Genomic DNA, 23,989 nt, shown 5'->3' with positions numbered 1-23,989 from the left:
ATTAGCCTTACACAATATTCTAATTTTGTGACACACGGAATTTTGGATTTTCATTTGTTGCCACTTCAAATCATCAAAATTAAATGAAATAAACATTTGAATGCATCAGTCTGTGTGCAATGAATAAATATAATGTACAAGTTACACCTTTTGAATGCAATTACTGAAATAAATCAAGTTTTTCAAAATATTCTAATTTACTGGCTTTTACCTGTATATATATATATATATATATATATATATATATATATATATATATATATATATATATATATATATATATATATGATATAGATAAATAAAAGAAATACTTGAATTTCAGTGTTCATTTATTTACACATATAACACTCATCTTCTCATTGTTGAGTTAAGGGTTGAATTGTCCATCCTTGTTCTATTCTCTGTCACTATTTTTCTAACCATGCTGAACACCCTCTCTGATGATGCATTCTGCTTCGTCTCCTTGTTGTGTGCGCAGTTATGCACTGCACTCTGTAAAAGCCCTAGATGTTATTGTCACAAATGCATGTACAGTAGATGGCAGTATTGTCCTGTTTAAGAGTGTCACAACATTGCAGTTTACGGCAGACGAACTGCTTTACGGTAGACGAAAACGTAACTGTTGTTGTTGTGTGTTGTTGTCGCGCTGGGAGGACGTTAATGAAACTGCCTAACAATAAACCTGAAGGGGGTGTGGCCTCCAGCTCCGCCAGAATTTCGGGAGATTTTCGGGAGAAAATTTGTCCCGGGAGGTTTTCGGGAGAGGCGCTGAATTTCAAGAGTCTCCCGGAAAATACGGGAGGGTTGGCAAGTATGGCTGTGGTGTTGCATTAACTGCCTCTTTGCCTTCAGAAGATCCATGTCACGTGACTGCAAACTTGACCCCTCATTGCAAACTGGTCATAAGTGACCAGAAGTGGGTCTTGAGTTTTGAAGCAACGAATAATAATAATGAGTTTTTTGCATGGAATTTTTGTACACTGAATTTTTATAAATTGAATTTTAAAACACTGTGTTTTACTAAACTCAATATTAAACACAAGCATTTTACTCATACCCATTTTTTTATGCAGTAAAATTGTCAAAGCAAAAAATTCAATTACATAAATTCAGTGTCAAAAAAAGCTAGGTTAATAAAGACAATTTGACCTCCATATCTATATGTCGCTGGAATAGATACTGTAGCTGAACAAAGACACGTTATTTGTAGTAGTAAATTACTCATAATTTTCTGTGCAGTGAAGTAAGATGAATCACTTACGGTACACCTTGATGATCTCTTACAGTGGTTGGGAATCACTGCTTATTAAAATGTAAGGTATGTGAAATTTGATGAAGAGGCAAAAGGAGAAAAAACAAATCAAAGATATACCGGAAACTCACCTGCTCAGGCGCCATATAACTCGGGGTTCCCGGGTTTCCGCTTCTCTCTTTTCTCTCATTGTCAGCAACTAGGCCAAAATCCCCAATCTTAATGACTTCTCCTGGCCCAAACAGGATGTTGGCAGGCTTACCATTAAAGAAAAGACAAATAAGAACCGAAAAGTGCCTTCCTTCTGTGACAGCTGTGCTATATAAAAACTCACCTTCAGATCTCTGTGAAAAAACATTTTGGAATGAATGTACTCGACGCCACTCACTATTTGCTTTGCAATGGCAAGGCTGTCCTGTCTTCTTTGTGAACGCTCCACGTTCTTTTCATTCTTATCGTCTATCCAGATACGGAGAGTTTCGGTTTCACACAACTCCATCTGAATATAAAGGGTCTTCTTCGGTGGAGACCTACAGAAGGGACTGCAACTCTGTTGTTAAAATTTTCTGCAGCGCACAGTCCTTACGGATGCTTGAATGGAACTCACCAGGAAGAGCGACCTGCACTGGAAGACTGGTAAGCACCGTCTTCCAACCAACATGTGTAGTATCTCACAACGTTGTCGTGTTGAAAGTCTGATAGAGCCAACACCTCACGCAGACAGTTACTGACCAAAAAGAATATTGATTAATTGAAGAAGTCCTGCCATATTGCTCGAATGGCAACAATTAAAAAGACGACTGCAATAGCAAACTTAACTTGACTTACTCTATATAAGACACGGCTTTTACAGCATAGTACTTTCCCTCCAACTTGTGTTTAGCCTTTAAAACATGTCCAAAACTTCCATTGTCAAGGTGTTCTATCACATCAAAGTCCTCCTTGAACCTGTTTCAGAGAATAGGACAAGTCGTCGGCGCAAAATGTATTTTATCTTTTCAAAAATATTTTTTCTTTACATACCTCGAGGTATGGTCCCCTTTGACAGCTGCGCTCTTCGCGTCCTTAAAGAATACAGTTATGGAATGAAGATGACGCACAGATGCAACTACTTCCCAAACAACTGCAAATGATTACATTTTACTTGATATGTCCATGTATTTACCTTTTGTTGGCACCTATCTGGAAAATTTGCTGCAATTCTAAAAGTAAAAAGAAATGTGTAAAAAAAAAGTCGTGTTTACCCAGATATATGGTAGATTTTGTGTGTGTATGTATATATATATATATATATATATATATATATATATATATATGTATGTGTGGGAAAAAATCACAAGACTACTTCATCTCTACAGGCCTGTTTCATGAGGGGTTCCCTCAATCATCAGGAGATTTGAACAGGCCTGTAGAGATGAAGTAGTCTTGTGATTTTTTCCCACACATACATATATTGCACTCTACCACGGTATCGAGCACTATTTTTTGGTTAATCTAATTAAGACATATATATATATATATATATATATATATATATATATATATATATATATATATATATATATATATATATATATATATATATATATATATATACACATATATATATATATTTATTAGGGCTGTCAAAGTTAACGCGATAACGCATTAACTATAAATTTAAATAACGGTACAAATTCCTTTAGCAGTCGATTAATGCGAATATTTACGTGCCGTAGCGGGGGAACTTGGCTGCAGTTCACTTGCTACTGTTGAGCCACAAGCGAGCAGAAATTAACAACGGAAAGTCTAACTTATGGAAAAATATTAGGTTCAAAGCCATGGCAAATTGTTCTCCCGACAAGAAAGGATTATTTTTCGCCGTGATAAGAGGTAACAACCCTGCAGCAAACGCCTGCTGCGTGCGTCGTTCTCGAGGTGGGTGGTGCTTCACTTTCGTTACGTTTAAGGTTTAGTGATAACATAACATTTCGATTGTTACTGTGACTGCTTTAGTGAGTAAGATGACATAAAAGCTCAACAGAAATGAAAGACGATCAGCAGGATGTCAAAAGGAGACTTTTTTTATACTGCAAACAGTCGATCCAACATCAAAACATGTCAAGACACTTTCTTAAAATAATCACACACTTTTCCGGCTTCAAAATAAAAGTTCTACGCTATACATCCGGTTTGACTACATTCAGAGTTTCTGCTTAATGTAGGGCTTCATATTTGCCGCCATACCTAACAAAATAAAGTCATATAATGTATTGTAGCATCCAGAAGAAAACAAAGTCTGACTTTCTTTTCAGCTTTTATTGCTAATTTTATGATAACAACGGGCCCAATTCCAACAAGTATTTCCTCCGTGCACACACGTCTGTCTCTGTGTTTCACTCCTAGACACACAAGACTTGTTTATTCTCCGCCGACACGGTGTGTTCACAGACCATTGGAAAAATGACCACCAAAACACACTAACATACACATTAACACCAGCCTTACGTACGGGGTTGTCTTGAGCGGAGGCAGCGTGTCCGTGCTGTGGATGTACTTAAATATATTCGAGATATACCTGCGGACAGCAATCTTCACAATTTAAGATGACACTCGAGGTTTTTAGTGAGAAAAAGGCTCCAAGCAACGCAAAGCAAGTGTGACGTCAGGCTCTCTGCAGCTCGCTTTTCGTCACGGACATGGAGCGACAGAATCTAAACAGAGTCTCTAAACACGAGTACAGTCGTCAATAACACCAAAAATAGATGCTAGATTTGTTGCCAATCGTTTTTATTATAGAAAAAGTGACTAAAAGAATTGGAGAAATCTCTAAAAAAAAAAAAAAGTACCTTGTAAATCTTAATGTACATTGTACAATAAGCAGCAACAATTTAAAAATAGAACAAAATGATATTATGTAAGACAAATATATATGTTAATATTATACCGATAACAGATTTGTTTTAAATGTATATTTAATTTTTTTTTGCCTTTTTAAATAATACATGCATCATAGCAAATCATGGGATGATGTCATATTGACCGCGCCCCCACCAACACAGGCATTTTGGCAATTTAGGGGAAACCCTGACATTAACAAAATAAAAATGTCTTACAATAGGATCATGCTTTGTCAGAGATGTTTTGTAATCTTATTCTGTGATATTTGCACCTAAAGAAATGCTAGTACATCATTTTAGGAATATGGGGGTGGATTTTTCTGGCCGGCGGAAATATTGTGTAAATAATTTTATAACATGTTCCGGTCGAGTCCTCAATTACAGAATGATTAGCAGGCTCAATATTACATTTTATTAATTAATAAATAAGGTTAAAACATTGTTATGCAAGAATATGTTTGTATACTTTTGACCCAGCAGATCTGGTCACATTTTCAGTAGACCCATAATAAATTCATAAAAGAACCAAACTTCATGAATGTTTTTTGTGACCAACAAGTATGTGCTCCAATCACTCTATCACAAAAAAATAACAGTTGTAGAAATTATTGGAAACTCAAGAAAGCCATGACATTATGTCCTTCACAAGTGTATGTAAACTTTGACCACGACTTTATACATACTATATATGTACAGTATATAGTATAATAATAATAATAATAATAGTATTTCATTATCACAAAATAGTTTTTTGGTCATTTTTGTTATTGTTTACAAACCTAGGAAAAAGGAGCCAACGGCAGTTTTTCTTTGAGTTATTTTGCAAAATGGGCTTTATTACAAATTGTGTATGTAATAAAAAGGAAAATAAATAATATAAATATTAAATTACAGTTGTGATCTTTTTTTTTTTTTTTTAAGAATGAACATTGGTATGACCAATACTGCCGCTGTAACTAATTTGTATTGAATCGATACCCATAATTGTAGTATTGCCCAAAACTAATGTAAAGTAGCCAAAAAAACATAAGAATAAGTGCTTAATACACTCCAACAGAGGTGTAGATGTATACACGTCAAAGCAGAAAGTAACTTGCTATTAACATAAATTAGCAGGTAGATTATTACAATTTTGGAAAAATAAAACACGATTGGATATGCTATGATCTATTATAGGAGCCTCTGGAAACCGTTTCGAAATGGTTCTACTATCATTTATAGTTCAAATAATATCTTGTGGGTGACAGGAAGACAAGCTCAGACTCGCTTGGGGAGAAGCCGCTTGTATTCATTTGTAGAGCCTGAATATGAGAAAAACATATTTTTCCAATACCTATGCCAATGCAGTAGAACAAATATTTTGCAAAGTTGTATTCATAGTTGATCTCAAAGGATGACTTACTTTACTTTAGGTTTGCAGTCTGGACTTTTACCCTTGGAGGGAGATACAAGTTATATTCTAGTTCAGGTAATCAGATGAAGAACACTTGACATATCAGATTCAATTGTGTTTTTAGATAACATAATTTTAGAATAACGTATTGGTAATAACACACCTGAATTTTGGGAGAAGAATCAACAAAGCGATTTGAGATGTTTGTAGATGGGCTCTTTAACTGAACATTAGGGGACCTCCATTGAAAATGAAAAAAGCAAAGTTTTAAATTATCCAATGTAACAATTTTAAGAACTTCTCAGTCAGTGACTTACTTATTGGCTGAGGAATCCCGGTTGGTTGGTGGATTATTGGCACGAGAAGGTGAAACCTGTCACACACAAAAGAAACTTTACTCACAGTGCTGTGTCAAATGGAAATCAAATGTCCAATTACGGAAATAGGAGAATCTGACATTACACTGAATGGGCCCTATTTTCCCATGATCTTAAAAGGGAACTGCACTTTTTTTGGAATTGTGCCTATCGTTCACAATCATTATGAGGGACAAGAACAAATACAGTAAACTGCTGCTGGAATTTTAATTTTATTTTTTCCTGAGGGAACTCTCCTTAAGGAATCAATAAAGTACTATCTATATATCTAAATATGTGTTGTTATTTTGTAGGACTTTAAAGATGATAGAAAACGCTTGGAAAATGTGGCTCATGGGAGTCACTGTTGTAGCCTTCAAAGCCCTCAAAAACAACTTCAAAACAATCTATCAACGTAATGTATATATATATATATATATAATTTAGTAAAAGACACGTTCATAACAATATGTAATATGTACAATATTTACCGTATTTTAGTTATTTTAGTCATTGTCGAAACTAATTTCCTTAGCGCATTTATTTCAGTTTCCATAGGAGCACTATTCCGACTTCCGGTAACAAATGGTATTCCTACTTCCGGAAACAAACGCGACTGTTCTAATCATTGCAGACTTGATAACAGACAACAAAGGTGAATATTTTTGGACAAATGAAGATTCACAGCTCTCTTTTTGAAGCTAAATATATGGAGGATGAACTATTGCTTATAGAAGTGTGAGAAGTGAGAGTGAGGTCGGTGTGACTTTGACACTGTAAATGCGGAACTTGGAGCCATGCTATTTCGACATAAATGGAGTGTTTACCCAAAATAAACCGGAAAAAACTTCCTCGGCCAGCTGGACTAAAGAGACAACTGTCATGCGTGATATTAGAACTACATACAGTATCGAGCCAGCTGTGTACAAACATAACATGAAATGTGGGCCAATACTTTAAAAGGTACTATAACAATATTGTTCATGTTTTTTCAGCCAGTACATAGGTGCCCTATCACATTGTGTTGTGCATTACAAAGTCAAATGCAATTGGGGTGCGACATAAAAACTAGCTTATCTCTTGCCGTAGCTTACTACAGAGACCGCGCCCACAATCGAAGATGGCAGCCATGTCTATTCTGTGTTCAGTGTGTTCTTACCTGAGGTCTGAGTTTTTGTGTTTTTATGTATGAGATTTTAATTATTTTTAGTCTGAATGAGTGGTACTCTGCAAGATAAACAAATTCTCTGCAGAGTGGGATTTCTGGTGGATAGTTTCCCATCAAATGTCACTGGATTGCCATAGACTTTGGCCTACCTATAATCCACCTGTTCAGGTAGCAGTAGCAGACAGCTAGCACCCTCGGCCTGCCTGCTAGCCTTCCACCATCGGCCTGCCTGCTGCGAACCTTCCAACATTGGCCTGCTTGCTGCTAGCCTTTCACCATCGGCCTGCCTGCTGCTAGCCATTCACCATCGGCCTGCTTGCTGCTAGCCATTCCACCATCGGCCTGCCTGCTAACCTTCCAACATCGGCCTGCTTGCTCCTAGCCTTCCATCATCGGCCTGCCTGCTGCTAGCCATTCACCATCGGCCTGCTTGCTGCTAGCCATTCCACCATCGGCCTGCCTGCTAACCTTCCAACATCGGCCTGCTTGCTCCTAGCCTTCCATCATCGGCCTGCCTGCTGCTAGCCATTCACCATCGGCCTGCTTGCTGCTAGCCATTCCACCATCGGCCTGCCTGCTAACCTTCCAACATCGGCCTGCTTGTTGCTAGCCTTCCACCATCGGCCTGCCTACTGCTAGCCTTCCACCATCGGCCTACCTGCTGCTAGCCTTCCACCATCGGCCTGCCTGCTGCTAGCCTTCCACCATCGGCCTGCCTGCTGCTAGCCTTCCACCATCGGCCTGCCTGCTGCTAGCCTTCCACCATCGGCCTGCTTACTGCTAGCCTATCGGCCTGCCTGCAGCTAGCCTTCCACCATCGGCCTGCCTGCTGCTAGCCTTCCACCATCGGCCTGCCTGCTGCTAGCCTTCCACCATCGGCCTGCCTGCTGCTAGCCTTCCACCATCGGCCTGCCTACTGCTAGCCTATCGGCCTGCCTGCTGCTAGCCTTCCACCATCGGCCTGCCTGCTGCTAGCCTTCCACCATCAGCCTGCCTGCTGCTAGCCTTCCACCATCGGCCTGCCTGCTGCTAGCTTTCCACCATCAGCCTGCCTGCTGATAGCCTTCCACCATCGGCCTGCTTGCTGCTAGCCATTCCACCATCGGCCTGCCTGCTAACCTTCCAACATCGGCCTGCTTGCTGCTAGCCTTCCACCATCGGCCTGCTTGCTGCTAGCCATTCCACCATCGGCCTGCCTGCTAACCTTCCAACATCGGCCTGCTTGCTGCTAGCCTTCCACCATCGGCCTGCTTGCTGCTAGCCATTCCACCATCGGCCTGCCGGCTAACCTTCCAACATCGGCCTGCTTGCTGCTAGCCTTCCACCATCGGCCTGCTTGCTGCTAGCCATTCCACCATCGGCCTGCCTGCTAACCTTCCAACATCGGCCTGCTTGCTGCTAGCCTCCACCATCGGCCTGCTTGCTGCTAGCCTTCCACCATCGGCCTGCCTGCTGCTAACCATATTCCAACATCGGCCTGCCTTCTGCTGGCCCTCCACAATCGGCCTGCTGTTTGCCTCCAGCCATTGGTTTCGTCTACGGGCTTCCACCCATCGGCCTTGGTTGCCAGCCTTCAGCCCTGTCTGCTAACATCTTCAAAAGTGGTAAAACAAGTGGAACTTCTCCTCTCACTATGTCACAAATCATTATATTGTGTTTTATACTTTTGTGTGGTTTTACTGGTGTCCCAAATGGGTCTGTTAATCCCCCCTCACAAGCTATGCTACTTCAAGATGACAACTTTGATAATTTGACATTTCATCATAGTGACAGCTACAAAATAACCTCGGCCTTATCTCAGTTGAAGATTTCTGTGACTTTGGACAAAACAAAATGGCTGCATACTATGGTAGTGTCCATTCATTCTTATTGTTTCCTTGTTTTGAGAGATCACGTCAACATTACTGCATCCTCTCCTATTATGAGCACTTACTTTCACAGATTAAAGACAGACTCAAAAGATGATAACTTTAAGCGCAAATGTTTAGTTATATTATTGTTATTGCTCTCAGGAAATGTTGAGACTAATCCAGGCCCTGATACACCTACACAATGTTTTACACCTGCGGATTTTAAAACTAGATCTGGTCTTGGGATTATTCATATCAATGTTCGGAGTTTACTCCCTAAACTGGATATGATAAAGATCTGGATAAACTCAACAAATGCTGATATTGTAGTCTTATCTGAAACTTGGCTTAAACAATCTGTGCTTGATAAAGATATTTACATTCATGGCTATAATGTCTATCGTACTGACCGACAAAGAAAAGGTGGTGGAGTGGCCATATATATTAAGCAGAGGTTTGATGTTAAATTAGTGCTCTCTGAATCAGTAAGTAAAGAACTTGAACTGTTAGCACTTGAAATTGAATTAGCTAGAAATCACCACATAATGGTAGTGGGGTGTTATAGGTCTCCATCTGCCCCTAGTAATTCCCTATCTACTCTTGTGAAGCTTCTGTCTCAACTGAAATACAATGAAATAGTGATGGTTGGTGATTTGAACTGGGACTGGCTCACATCTGTGTCTGACTCTTTGAAAGCACAGTGTGAATCTCTAAATTTAACACAATTAATTAACTCAGCTACAAGACCTAATCCTAAATGCCCTCAAAAAGCTACACTCATTGACTTAATTCTAACAAATATGCCCTTTAAATTTGTTGCATCTGGTGTTTTCCCTAATGATGTGAGTGATCATTGTGTGATTGCAGTAGTGCGAGACACAAGGATTCCTAAAAGCAAGCCTCGTCTTGTTGAAAAACGTAATATGAAATTATTTGAGACGCAAGCTTTTTTACATGACTTGCATCTTTTTAATTGGGATAGAATTGCTCTTTTTGATAATGTTGAACTGGCTTGGAAATATTTTCACGAAAACTTCTTGAGTATAGTGAACAAACATGCCCCTTTTAGAAAATGTAAGGTTAAAGGACGTGACAATCAGTGGTTTACATCGGACCTGTCAGATTTATTGCATGAGCGTAATGCTGCTTGGGCCAGGGCACGCAAGTCAGGGTTAGAAGCAGATTGGTTGAATTTTAGACAATTAAGAAATCAATTTACCTCTCTCCTTCGGAAAGTCAAATCAGAATTTTATTTCTCCACAACAACTGAAAATCTCAAACACCCAAAGAAGTTTTGGAAAATCATCAAATCTTTGTCCGGCTGCTGTAATTCAGTCAATCTCCCACCTAGTATACTTGTTGATGGTGTCAGAGTAAGTGACAGAAGAGAAATGGGTAGTCATTTTAATAATAATTTTATTTCCTCTGGTTTTCTCTACAATTCTGACAACTCTACTGAAGCTCCGCTAACTCCGGAAAGAACCGTTGAAAATACCCAGGTTTTTAACTTTACGCCCTTTACCACAACAGAGGTCACGAGGGCTCTAAAACAACTTAAACCTAGAAAGCCAGCTGGCTCAGATAAGTTGGAGTCGCTCTTTTTAAAGTTAGCAGCTGAAATTATAGCTGAACCACTGACTCACATTTTTAACCTTACTCTAATTTCAAATGAAATCCCTTTGGATTGGAAATCTGCCCTTGTAATCCCCCTATTAAAAGGAGGTGACCCTAGTAATCTAAATAATTACAGACCGATCTCTAAACTCTCTGTTCTGGCAAAAGTGCTTGAATCCCTTATCAGTGAACAGATAAAAGACTTTTTGGACACCAATTTTATTCTGTCACCATTTCAGTCAGGTTTTCGTAGAAATCACAGTACTGTTACTGCTGCTATGAAGTTTATAAATGATGTAACTGAAGCTCTTGACAAGAAGCAGTGCTGTCTGTCCCTCTTTATTGACTTTTCAAAGGCATTTGATACTGTTGATCATGTCATTTTAATCAAACGTCTTTCAGCTATTGGTTTTTCTCAGCAAGCAGTTGGATGGTTTGCAAATTACCTCACAAGTAGAACTCAGGCTGTTCAGATAGAAGGTTCCTCCTCGGACGTACTGCAAGTGAAAAAGGGTGTCCCTCAAGGTTCTGTGTTGGGCCCCTTATTATTCACTATTTACATAAATAATCTTGGACAGAATATTCCGAACTCAACTTTCCATTTCTATGCTGATGATACTGTCATATACTGCACAGCACCCACTCTTGCTGAGGCTTTTAAATATCTACAACATGCATTTGACAGAGTACAAGAACAACTTTGCTATCTTCAACTGGTTTTAAATGCAGAGAAAACAAAGTGTATGCTCTTTACCACATCAAAAACTGTAAGATCATCACTGTGTGAGAACATTTTAACAAGAAATGGGCAACAAATTATGTTAGTATCTGCTTTTAAATATTTAGGATTTTTAATTGATGACCACTTGAGTTTTAAGGAGCACATTCAGTATGTTGTAAAAAAAAACTGAAACTTTTACTGGGATTTTATTATAGAAACAAGTCTTGCTTTTCTTTTACTGTGAAACAGAAATTGGTGGAAACAACCTTTTTACCTGTTATTGACTATGGAGATGTGTTGTACATGAATGCTACTGCTGCTTGTCTCCACAAGCTGGATAGTGTGTACCACGGGCCACTGAGATTCATCACCAACTGCGCTCCCCTTACTCACCATTGTGTGTTATACTCAATGGTTAACTGGACATCTTTATGTGCTCGACGCCTCAATCATTGGTATGTTTTTATCTACAAAACCATTCTGGGTATCACTCCATCTTATCTGTCTTGTCTTTTAACAAAGAAACAAGGAAGTCACAATCTTCGTTCAATGAATGTTCTGCAATTTGTCGTCCCCAAAGTAAGAACTGAACTGGGCAAGAAAGCATTTAGGTTTTCAGCACCGAAGGCTTGGAATAACCTACAATCGAACATTAAACTTCAAACCCTAGTTACGTTGAATGAGTTTAAAGCTTCTGTGAAAGGATTGCAGTCTACCTTGTCTGTATGCACATGTGTCATGTGAGCAAGTTTTAATGTTGTAAATGTGATGTTTTATGTATTTGTTTACTGTTTTTAATGTAACCTTGCTGCTGCCCTCTTGGCTAGGTCTCCCTTGGAAAAGAGATATTTGATCTCAATGGGATTTTACCTGGTTAAATAAAGGCTAATAAATAAATAAATTACTTGCTTATACGTCTAATACCAAAGCATGCCGATGTGATTCATGATGGAGTGGATGACCAGATGATTACTTTGCAACCTCAAAACACTCTTTTGGTCCCACTGTTTGGAAACTGACAAAAATTGAAAAAAATACTTTCATCATGCATGATGCCACGCCACACACCACAACGATTTGCATGTCAGTTTTTTTGTGATGCTGCCACAGAGGGCGACCAGTTGATGGCAGAGAGAATATTTATTCAGTTCATTTTACAACATTGTACTATAAAACCTAAAACATTACTTTTAATAATGAAGTGGAACATTTTAAAAAATTTTAACAAATGGAAGCACGACCTAGAATGTATTAACGTTGGTTTGTATGCAGTACATCATTTAAAAAATATATATCAGTAAAAAAGCAATACCTCACTGTCCAAACCCTTTTGAAGTTCAGATAAGGCCAACCGAGCAACCTTTTGCTTGGCTTCCTTAATACTCTTCCCCTCACACGCAGAATAGTGTTGATCACCGATCACTAACTTGTAGACAAATCTGCGTTGACAGGAAGGGAACATTTGACATCATTAATGTAGAGATTGGGACGTTATACTCAGGATGAGCAATACCTAGGGTCATGAGAAGGGCCACTTCTCTCCATTTCGATGAAATTAGGAACGCGATTTGTTCTCTGACAGATGGAGAGGATGCGTCCAATAAAATTTGGCTCAACAAAGTCATCTTCGACCTTCAAATTGTGTGTCTTGTCACTGCAGTACCAAAGAAACAGGTAGATATTGATCAAATCAGTTAACAAACTGTGTATGTTGGCTATCAAACCAAATAATACCAATAGTGTGTGCTTACCAGATCTCTGATATACTTTTCTTCATGTCTTCCATTTGTTGACTGGAGGTAGAAGAGGGTTTCTCATCTCCAGTCTTGACATAAATAAAATAATAGTGATGGCTTTATTAGAGTGGTGCCTCCTTACTAATAGGGCTAGGGCAATAAAACAATATCAATATATATGGCGATAGACACATAATCGATATCAATAAAAAATATGTTTGATAAAACGTTTGATATACTATGTAAATATTTTTTGGTCGGAAGAATCAGAAAGTTGTGAAGCAAGGTTGGTTCTATGAACACAGGAACTCAAGCTCCGATAACCTAACAAAACAGTAAGTGATCTCTGAGCAATGGGAGGGACACACTAAACAGCCAATCACGTAACAATATCAACTGTCAAGTTTGGTTGCCGCATCCTGCTGTCTCGCTGTTGATTCTATGCATGGAGTGAGAAGAGAAACTAAAAATGAGTGCTGCATAGAGCAAAAAATGTCGATAAAACAGGAAAAATGACCTTGATGGAAGTGGGGGGGCCTTATTTCCTTTTAGCACGGATAAATGTATTGCTTTTCAGGTTGACCTATCGCATTGTGTTGTGCATTACAAAGTCAAAACGCAATTGGGGTGCGACATAACAACTAGCTTATCTCTTGCCGTAGCTCGCGAGCTTATACGTCTAATACCGAAGCATGCCGATGTGTTACATTACAGATTGGATGATTCATGATGCAGTGGGTGACCAGTTGAATGCAGTGCAACCTCAAAACACTCTTTTGGTCACACTGTTTGGAAACTGACAAAAATTGAAAAAAATACTTTCATCATGCATGATGCCACGCCACACACCACAACGATTTGCATGTCAGTTTTTTTGTGATGCTGCCACAGAAGGCGACCAGTGGATGGCAGAGTTGTGATGTTGGATATGAGGATAACCACGGAATCATACCTGACACCGTGTCACCCTTATGAAAAGGGGTGCACCACAAAGTCAGCTGTGTTTAGTCCTAATGTAAAAGAGACTCACCTCCCAGGAGGGGAGCATCTGCACATTCATCACACATCCGCCACTTATAATACCTTACAAAAATGAGAACACTTGAGTTCATCAACATTAACAACAACAACAAATTCCATCCATCCATTTTCTACCACTTGTCCCTTTCAGGGTAGCGGGGGGTGCTGGATCCTATCTCAGCTGTAAAAATATTGATCTAATCACTTCAGTGTTGCTCATATATGGATATTACCCTTGGTATCGACATCACCAATTTATGAATCGATCCAACATCCTCTTACATGTCGTGTACTACTGACTATGACAGTGCCTCCACACCAACAGTTGCTGTTATATTATCCTCTCTCTTATCAATCTACTTGTTAATATCCTGTTAATAGCTGCTTACTTTCTGCAGCAACATGGTTCCGTCTACACTTCTTCAAGTTTACAAAGCACTTATTTCTTGGAGCTGTTTTAAGTTAGCTTAGCGCAGTGCTTCTCTAATATTTTCTCTTTCACACCACTTTAAAAGAAGAAAATATTTTAAACCCCCTCACTCTCCACCATGACTATAAATAGTCAAATGTGTCTATAAAATTGTTATAACCATACCTCTGCATAACATTGTACAATACATTATAACATTAAAGGACACAATACAGTATTTCCTCATCTCCCATCATCATTACAGTAAAGCGAAGTGCTACATTTGCTTCTTATTGTTTTGATATGGCAAAAAAATCATGTTCCCCGAGGTCACATCCCCCACACACTGCCATTGCACTGGGGCCCACCCCACTCTTTAAGAAAGACTCACTTAGCGGTTAGTTTAGCAGTTAGCATGACTACTCCTGTCTTGTTCTCGGTGTGTAACATGTTTAGCAGCTCCACACTGTGTATGGAGACACATAATTACATGCTAGCTTTTCAACTGTGGCACTAAAAATAAATATGTATCAGCCAGAGGGGATCAGTGTTTGTGATCAGCATTGAAAATCCTTAAATGGCAATCGAAATCACATACATTTTTATGGAAATCGTCTGATACTATTCGCCACATCCCTACTTTACAATGTATCAAAGCGTATTTTCTTCAGTTTTCCCATATGATATAATAGAATATTTGCAGAAACTTGTTCATGTTTATGAAGTAATGTACAGTATAGGTAGAATTAACTGTCTAACTTTAGCGGCTAACACAAAAGGGGGAATATTTATTCAGATCATTTTACAACATTGTACTATAAAACCTAAAACATTAATTTTAATAATGAAGTGGAAAATCCTCTCTGAGCTGCCACCTTAACGTGGTAGAGGAGTTTGCGTGTCCCAATGATCCTAGGAGCTATGTTGTCCGGGGGCTTCCATGCCCCCTGGTAGGGTCTCCCAAGACAAACAGGTCCTAGGTGAGGGATCAGACAAAGAGCAGCTCGAAGACTTCTATGGAAATGCAAGAACCGAGACTCAGATTTCCCTCGCCCGGACGCGGGTCACCGGGGCCCCCCTCCGGAGCCAGGCCCGGAGTTGGGGCACGATGGCGAGCGCCTGGTGGCCGGGCCTGTCCCCATGGGGCCCGGCCGGGCACAGCCCGAAGAGGCAACGTGGGTCCCCCCTCCAATGGGCTCACCACCCATAGCAGGGGCCATAGAGGTCGGGTGCAATGTGAGCTGGGCGGTAGCCGAAGGTAGGGCACTTGGCGGTCCGATCCTCGGCTACAGAAGCTAGCTCTTGGGACGTGGAACGTCACCTCGCTGGGGGGGAAGGAGCCTGAGCTAGTGCGCGAGGTAGAGAAGTTCCGGTTGGATATAGTCGGACTCACCTCGACGCACAGCAAGGGCTCTGGAACCAGTTCTCTCGAGAGGGGCTGGACTCTCTTCCACTCTGGCGTTGCCAGCAGTGAGAGGCGACGGGCTGGGGTGGCAATTCTTGTTGCCCCCCGGCTCAGAGCCTGCATGTTGGAGTTCAACCCGGTGGACGAGAGGGTAGCTTCCCTCCGCCTTCGGGTGGGGGGGACGGGTCCTGACTGTTGTTTGCGCTTACGCGCCAAGCAGCAGCTCAGAGTACCCACCCTTTTTGGATTCACTCGAGGGAGTACTTGAGAGTGCTCCCCCGGGTGATTCCCTCGTTCTACTGGGGACTTCACCGCTCATATTGGCAACGACAGTGAAACCTGGAGAGGCGTGATTGGGAAGAATGGCCGCCCGGATCTGAACCCAAGTGGTGTTTTGTTATTGGACTTTTGTGCCCGTCACGGATTGTCCATAACGAACACCATGTTCAAGCATAAGGGTGTCCATATGTGCACTTGGCACCAGGACACCCTAGGCCGCAGTTCTATGATCGACTTTGTAGTTGTGTCATCGGATTTGCGGCCTCATGTTTTGGACACTCGGGTGAAGAGAGGGGCGGAGCTTTCTACCGATCACCACCTGGTGGTGAGTTGGCTGCGATGGTGGGGGAGGATGCCGGACAGACCTGGCAGGCCCAAACGCATTGTGAGGGTTTGCTGGGAACGTCTGGCAGAGTCTCCTGTCAGAGAGAGTTTCAATTCCCACCTCCGGAAGAACTTTGAACATGTCACGAGGGAGGTGCTGGACATTGAGTCCGAGTGGACCATGTTCCGCACCTCTATTGTCGAGGCGGCTGATTGGAGCTGTGGCCGCAAGGTAGTTGGTGCCTGTCGTGGCGGTAATCCTAGAACCCGTTGGTGGACACCGGCGGTGAGGGATGCCGTCAAGCTGAAGAAGGAGTCCTATCGGGTTCTTTTGGCTCATGGGACTCCTGAGGCAGCGGACAGGTACCGACAGGCCAAGCGGTGTGCGGCTTAAGCGGTCGCGGAGGCAAAAACTCGGACATGGGAGGAGTTCGGGGAAGCCATGGAAAACGACTTCCGGACGGCTTCGAAGCGATTCTGGACCACCATCCGCCGCCTCAGGAAGGGGAAGCAGTGCACTACCAACACCGTGTATGGTGCGGATGGTGTTCTGCTGACCTCGACTGCGGAAGTTGTGGATCGGTGGAGGGAATACTTCGAAGACCTCCTCAAACCCACCAACACGTCTTCCTATGAGGAAGCAGTGCCTGGGGAATCTGTGGTGGGCTCTCCTATTTCTGGGGCTGAGGTTGCTGAGGTAGTTAAAAAGCTCCTCGGTGGCAAGGCCCCGGGGGTGGATGAGATCCGCCCGGAGTTCCTTAAGGCTCTGGATGCTGTAGGGCTGTCTTGGTTGACAAGACTCTGCAGCATCGCGTGGACATCGGGGGCAGTACCTCTGGATTGGCAGACCGGGGTGGTGGTTCCTCTCTTTAAAAAGGGGAACCGGAGGGTGTGTTCTAACTATCGTGGGATCACACTCCTCAGCCTTCCCGGTAAGGTCTATTCAGGTGTACTGGAGAGGAGGCTACGCCGGATAGTCGAACCTCGGATTCAGGAGGAACAGTGTGGTTTTCGTCCTGGTCGTGGAACTGTGGACCAGCTCTATACTCTCGGCAGGGTCCTTGAGGGTGCATGGGAGTTTGCCCAACCAGTCTACGTGTGCTTTGTGGACTTGGAGAAGGCATTCGACCGTGTCCCTCGGGAAGTCCTGTGGGGAGTGCTCAGAGAGTATGGGGTTTCGGACTGTCTGATTGTGGCGGTCCGCTCCCTGTATGATCAGTGTCAGAGCTTGGTCCGCATTGCCGGCAGTAAGTCGGACACGTTTCCGGTGAGGGTTGGACTCCGCCAAGGCTGCCCTTTGTCACTGATTCTGTTCATAACTTTTATGGACAGAATTTCTAGGCGCAGTCAAGGCGTTGAGGGGATCCGGTTTGGTGGCTGCAGGATTAGGTCTCTGCTTTTTGCAGATGATTTGGTCCTGATGGCTTCATCTGGCCAGGATCTTCAGCTCTCACCGGATCGGTTCGCAGCTGAGTGTGAAGCGACTGGGATGATAATCAGCACCTCCAAGTCCGAGTCCATGGTTCTCGCCCGGAAAAGGGTGGAGTGCCATCTCCGGGTTGGGGAGGAGATCTTGCCCCAAGTGGAGGAGTTCAAGTACCTCGGAGTCTTGTTCACGAGTGAGGGAAGAGTGGATCGTGAGATCGACAGGCGGATCAGTGCGGCGTCTTCAGTAATGCGGACGCTGTATCGATCCGTTGTGGTGAAGAAGGAGCTGAGCCGGAAGGCAAAGCTCTCAATTTACCGGTCGATCTACGTTCCCATCCTCACCTATGGTCATGAGCTTTGGGTTATGACCGAAAGGACAAGATCACGGGTACAAGCGGCCGAAATGAGTTTCCTCCGCCGGGTGGCGGGGCTCTCCCTTAGAGATAGGGTGAGAAGCTCTGTCATCCGGGGGGGCCTCAAAGTAAAGCCGCTGCTCCTCCACATCGAGAGGAGCCAGCTGAGGTGGTTCGGGCATCTGGTCAGGATGCCACCCGAGCGCCTCCCTAAGGAGGTGTTTAGGGCATGTCCGACCGGTAGGAGGCCACGGGGAAGACCCAGGACACGTTGGGAAGACTATGTCTCCCGGCTGGCCTGGGAACGCCTCGGGATCCCCCGGGAGGAGCTGGACGAAGTGGCTGGGGAGAGGGAAGTCTGGGCTTCCCTGCTTAGGCTGCTGCCCCCGCGACCCGACCTCGGATAAGCGGAAGAAGATGGATGGATGGATGGAAGTGGAAAATTGTTAAAAATTTTAACAAATGGAAGAACGACCTAGAACGTATTAACGTTGGTTTGTATGCAGTACATCATTTAAAAAAAATATATCAGTAAAAAAGCAATACCTCACTGTCCAAACCCTTACAAAGGTCAGATAAGGCCAACTGAGCAGCCTTTTGCTTCGCTTCCTTAATACTCTTCCCCTCACACGCAGGGTAGTGTTGTCCATCGATCACTAACTTGAAGACAAATCTGCGTTGACAGGAAGGGAACATTTGACATCATTAATGTAGAGATTGGGATGTTATACTCAGGATGAGCAATACCTAAGGTCATGAGGAGGGCCACATCTCTCCATTTCGATGAAATTAGGAATGCGATTTGTTCTCTGACAGATGGAGAGGACGCGTCCGATAAAATTTGGCTCAACAAAGTCATCTTTGGTCTTCAAATTGTGTGTCTTGCCACTGCAGTACCAAAGAAACAGGTAGATATTGATCAAATCAGTTAACAAACTGTTAGCTATCAGACCAAATGATACCAATAGTGTGTGCTTACCAAATCTCCGATATACTTTTCCTCATGTCTTCTATTTGTTGACTGGAGGTAGAAGAGGGTTTCTCATCTCCAGTCTTGACATAAATAAAATAATAGTGATGGCTTTAGTAGAGTGGTGCCTCCTTACTAATAGGGCTGGGGCAATAAAACAATATCAATATATATCATACTTGCCAAGCCTCCCGGATTTTCCGGGAGACTCCCGAAATTCAGCGCCTCTCCCAAAAACCTCCCGGAAGAAATTTTCTCCCGAAAATCTCCCGGAATTCAGCCGGAGCTGGAGGCCACGCCCCCTCCAGCTCCATGCGGAGCTGAGTCCAGTGTGCGCACACAAGGAGACGAAGCAGAAGAACGAGACCATAGTCTAAGAGCGCAGGGGAGACACTTCTCCAGGGCCGATGTATGCTCGAGGCAACACCTTTCACCTTACCCGGCAGTGGGTCTCCACAGCGGACGACTTTAGGGTGAATGATGAGTCCAGCGATTAGTTGCAAATCTTGCTTTATTGATTGCTTGCACTCAGCCAATCCAACACAAAACCAACTAGTCCCTCCCCGCACTCGCTACCGCTCCCTCTCTTCTCTCGCCCACACACTCACTGACGTCTTTCACCTCACATGTTGTCACCTATTAAAGGGCCACACACACACATACTCTACTCTCATAACACACAGTACAGTTAGTAGAACAACTGTGTTTTCATTACTGTGTATTTGATAGGCGCCATTGCCCCGGAATTGTATTGCATTGTACTTTCAAGTACAACAATGAGTAGATGAGTGTTATGTGTGTGTATATGTGTAAATAAATGAACACTAAAATTCAAGTATTTATTTTATTTATATATATAATAAAATAAATAAATATATATATAGCTAGAATTCACTGAAAGTCAAGTATTTCATACATACATACATACATATATGAATGAAATACTCGAGTTGGTGAATTCTAGCTGTAAATATACTCCTCCCTCTTAACCACGCCCCCAATCACGCCCCCGCCACAACCACGTCCCGCCCCACCCCCACCCCCGACCACACCCCCCACCCCCCACCTCCCGAAATCGGAGGTCTCAAGGTTGGCAAGTATGATATATATGGCGATAGACACATAATCGATATCAATAAAAAATATGTTTGATAAAACGTTCGATAAACTGTATACATATTTTTTGGTCGGAAGAATCAGAAAGTTGTGAAGCAAGGTTGGTTCTATGAACACAGGAACTCACGCTCCGATAACCTAACAAAACAGTCAGTGATCTCTGAGCAATGGGAGGGACACACTAAACAGCCAATCACGTAACAATATCAACTATCAAGTTTGGTTGCCGCATCCTGCTGTCTCGCTGTTAATTCTCTGCATGGAGTGAAAAGAGAAACTAAAAATGAGTGCTGCATAGAGCGAAGAAAATGTCAATAAAACAGTAAAAATCACCTCGATGGAAGTGGGGGGGGCTCATTTCCCTTTAGCGCGGATAAATGTATTGCTTTTCAGGTTGACCTATGACCTCACACTAGGGTTCGGCAGCCCCATACAAGTAGTACGTGATGTCCGCTGTAATATTGGGACAGATTACAAATAATACGTCTGTAATGGCTATGCTGATGTTAAATTGCAGACAGCATCAGGAAATTATCTTATATTGCGCTACGAACGAGACGCTACTACCAAGAATGTATTGGAGCAGATGAAGGTGCGCAGCAAAGAAAGACCGGCGGCAGAGAGTTTATTTCGCAGGAATTTTCAGACGGAGAATCATGGTAACAACATTTTCTAATGTCTCAGAGTTCATTGATAAGGCTCTGTGGATTAATGGAAGGAGTTTTACAGCCGAAGGAAAAGACTGTTCGTGCCTAGACTGATACTGTTCCACATGAAGGTTGCTATTGTTCTGGACTATCTAGCCAGTTGTGTGGAATACAGAGTTATTGTTTGGAGTGTACAAATGCAGCGTGAAGAGGTTTGTGTGCACTTTAATATTCACCTTTAATATACCTGCTTGGTTCTCCTTCATCTCATTCGTATTTCGTTTGGGAGTCTCAATTTTACATTTCCCTTTGCTACCCTCCTAAATAAATCTGTCTATTTTTTTTCCCTAATCGATGCACTTTAAAATGTTATGTTCTTTTACTTTGTGAAGCAAATAAAGTCTCCTCTTCATTACAATTGTTTATATTTTTATTGAATGGTATCTGCTTCCGGGTTGTATCCCGCATGTTGAGACTGGCGCATGCGCAATACGAAGGGTCCTCTATGGCGGTCGAAAGATCTGGTTTTCAATCGCATTACCCAGGCGTATGAGTCCGACTTTACAAAAACCGAACAGATTAAGGTGTTTCCATGGGTTGTACAATGCTTATTTAGAGACAAACTATTTGAGAAATTGGACGAACTTAGTGCATGGACACATACTGACTGTGAGTCACCATGAATCACACTTTGTCTCACCGGTGAAATAAGTAAACGAGTGGTCTTCAAAAAGTTGCCAAACAATGGAAGGGTGTCTCCTTGCTGTGTTTTCTTAGCACTTACATAAGTAATAAAAGTTAGATTGCACACTCATGGAGGTTTAGTTCACGCTGTGGTAAGGTACACTACCTGGGCTTGTGGTGGCGGAGCTCTGCTCTCATCTGCCCTGGCAAACCGAGCTGAGTTACGCCACACTTACAGTTGTGCTACACTGCCACAGATCCATTGTAATTTGTTATGAGTGAAGCGCCAAATCCGCATATGTGACAGTCTTCCACGAATAACTGAATATACAGGAAACACTGGATATATTTTTTAAGACCACATGTTATTTTTCTGCACTAACTCAGTGCTAAGACGTCGAGAATTGATGCAGCTAGCGGGGGGGGGGGGGGGGGGGGTGTTTTGCCGTATCCAGCACTGACGATACTGAAAAAGGCAGGTATGGATGTATTTTTTACGTTTTGGCACCAAAGTATCAATACTTTTGACACCACTAAGTTGAATAGTAAAACAGTTGGGGCTTTCTGGGAATGCAGCGGGCCAGTCTGAAACAAAAAGTCCAGCGGTAAATTTTTGTCCCAGTCAGCTCCTGAATGTATCGCATAGTGTCTCATATTGTGGCATCTCCTAAGATTAAACAACATAAAAAAAGGCCCTTTTTGCATAGTAGGGGAGGTAAAAGACATGTGTGTACAAGATTACCATTCATGATTACTTACCACTGAAGCATTTATCTTAAGATAAGCAAGTTTTGCAGCTTCTTCCTCAGCTTCCTTCTTTGTTGTCCCAGTTGCATCCGGATACTCAATCTTTCCAACCAAAAATCTACATCTGTTATACAAAACATATAGTCTAAAACAGTAATCTATAGCGCTGCGCAACATAGCTTATAAGGACATTATTGTAACTTACTGAAAAGTCGTGCCTTTGGTGGACTCGTGACAGGTGATCTGCATGTTGATTTTTTTACCGTAAGAATGGAGCCAGGATACATGATCATCATGAGAATGGACCAGTCCCACAGAGGAATCTGATGCACTCTCTGTCTGTCAACATACAACATAATCTACATTAATTTAATGTTACCACAAAAATAAACACATAAAGTGATGTTATTGACCATCTAAATAATAACCTCTTTCAATAAGCCCTGTAGAGCATGCTTGGCAGCCTTTTGTTTGGCTTCCTTCTTTTTTTTTCCCACTCCTTCTAGGTAGGCCTTACCATTGACAACAGCTTTTATGGCAAATCTGTGAACACAAAAATGTTCCACACAACCACTGCATTAACGTTTAACAATTGAACACACACAACATTGAAGTATTTTGTTTACAATATCAATTTTCATTAGTGAACAACTCCTTAAATACATCCCAAATATGTTATTTCAACTCACTTTTTAATGTGATCCGGGCCTTCAGTTCCTGCGTCTTCATAGTGGTGTTTCAAATCATGTCTTTGAATGTAAGTGTTTAGTTTGGCTACGTAATCGTCAGCATCCATCGTTAATTAATCGTCATGTGTAAAAAAAATATATTTAAGAGTCCGAATTATTCGGCGGTCGGCGCCCATACGAGTGTGCTGTGTCAACTCCAGCACACGCATAGGTTTCGGTTTCGAGTTCTCGAAATGAAAACCAGTCACCCTCCGAATGGTGCCTTCACGTGTAATCCAAAAATCCATAACTTTCTATTTAAACATTTATTAAATAGAAGAACAAGTCGTGCGATGATGAAGTTTATACAAAATAAGCGCCAATAGCGTGTGTTTTTATAAATCTTAACACATTTAAAAAAAAAAAAGCACCACACAAAAAACGTCCAGGAAGTCAACAGTACAGCTACGACTCACAGGAAATGTAGTTCACATCCCAGCACTGTTTATTACGGTGACTAAACCTATAAAGTGCATCTCATAATTAGAATATCGTGCAGAAGTTAGAAGACGTTATTAAAGGCTCAACAAGTTGTTTTTGTTTATTTCTTGATGAGACCGCGAACTGGTACACTGAAAAAAATACATTTCAAAAAAGTAAAACTACGTTTGTTTATTTTTCTTCTCTAAAAAGAAAAACATATTTTGTTCAGCAATTTTTTTCCACGAGAAAAATAATCTCCTATTAGGTAAGTATAACGAGCCAGTTCTTATGAAATGTTCCCAGAAATGTGTTGTTTTTTCTTTGACAAGTTAAACCTCATATTATGAAGTTCAAACTAAAACTGGTTACCTAACTTTTTAAATTCAAGAACAGACACACACAGAACATACATCTATTGTAACATGTATTTTAAGCGAAAAAACAAAAAAACAAATGAATGAGGGCCGCACAGTTGCCAAGTGCAGGC

At 41.9% G+C, this 23,989-nt stretch overlaps 1 protein-coding gene across 2 annotated transcripts; it reads right to left on the bottom strand.

Annotated features, from left to right (window-relative positions):
* Window positions 1–391: 391 nt before the first annotated feature.
* LOC133571754 (interferon-induced, double-stranded RNA-activated protein kinase-like) lies at window positions 392–23,424 on the bottom strand. Of its 2 annotated transcripts, XM_072912781.1 has the most exons (19): window positions 23,041–23,424; window positions 22,780–22,894; window positions 22,557–22,690; window positions 22,364–22,475; window positions 19,167–19,240; window positions 18,935–19,075; window positions 18,734–18,860; window positions 12,985–13,058; window positions 12,747–12,887; window positions 12,546–12,672; window positions 5,842–5,897; window positions 5,688–5,763; window positions 5,534–5,565; window positions 2,418–2,454; window positions 2,276–2,316; window positions 2,081–2,200; window positions 1,860–1,979; window positions 1,587–1,794; window positions 393–1,509 (listed from the first exon to the last, which is right to left on the bottom strand). In XM_072912781.1, exons 1-19 carry the CDS (start codon window positions 23,145–23,147, stop codon window positions 1,297–1,299), a joined length of 2,055 nt encoding a protein of 684 aa, XP_072768882.1. In that variant the 5' UTR covers window positions 23,148–23,424; the 3' UTR covers window positions 393–1,296. The 2 variants fall into 2 exon arrangements, with proteins under 2 accessions (XP_072768883.1, XP_072768882.1); XM_072912782.1 differs by lacking the exons at window positions 5,534–5,565; window positions 5,688–5,763 and having other exon boundaries at window positions 392–1,509; window positions 23,041–23,423.
* Window positions 23,425–23,989: the final 565 nt, after the last annotated feature.

This window comes from Nerophis lumbriciformis, unplaced genomic scaffold (genome assembly GCF_033978685.3).
Source record: "Nerophis lumbriciformis unplaced genomic scaffold, RoL_Nlum_v2.1 HiC_scaffold_884, whole genome shotgun sequence".
Lineage (NCBI taxonomy): Eukaryota > Metazoa > Chordata > Actinopteri > Syngnathiformes > Syngnathidae > Nerophis > Nerophis lumbriciformis.
The sequence above is the reverse complement of the archived record's forward strand: the minus strand, read 5'-3'. Positions and strand labels throughout refer to the sequence as shown.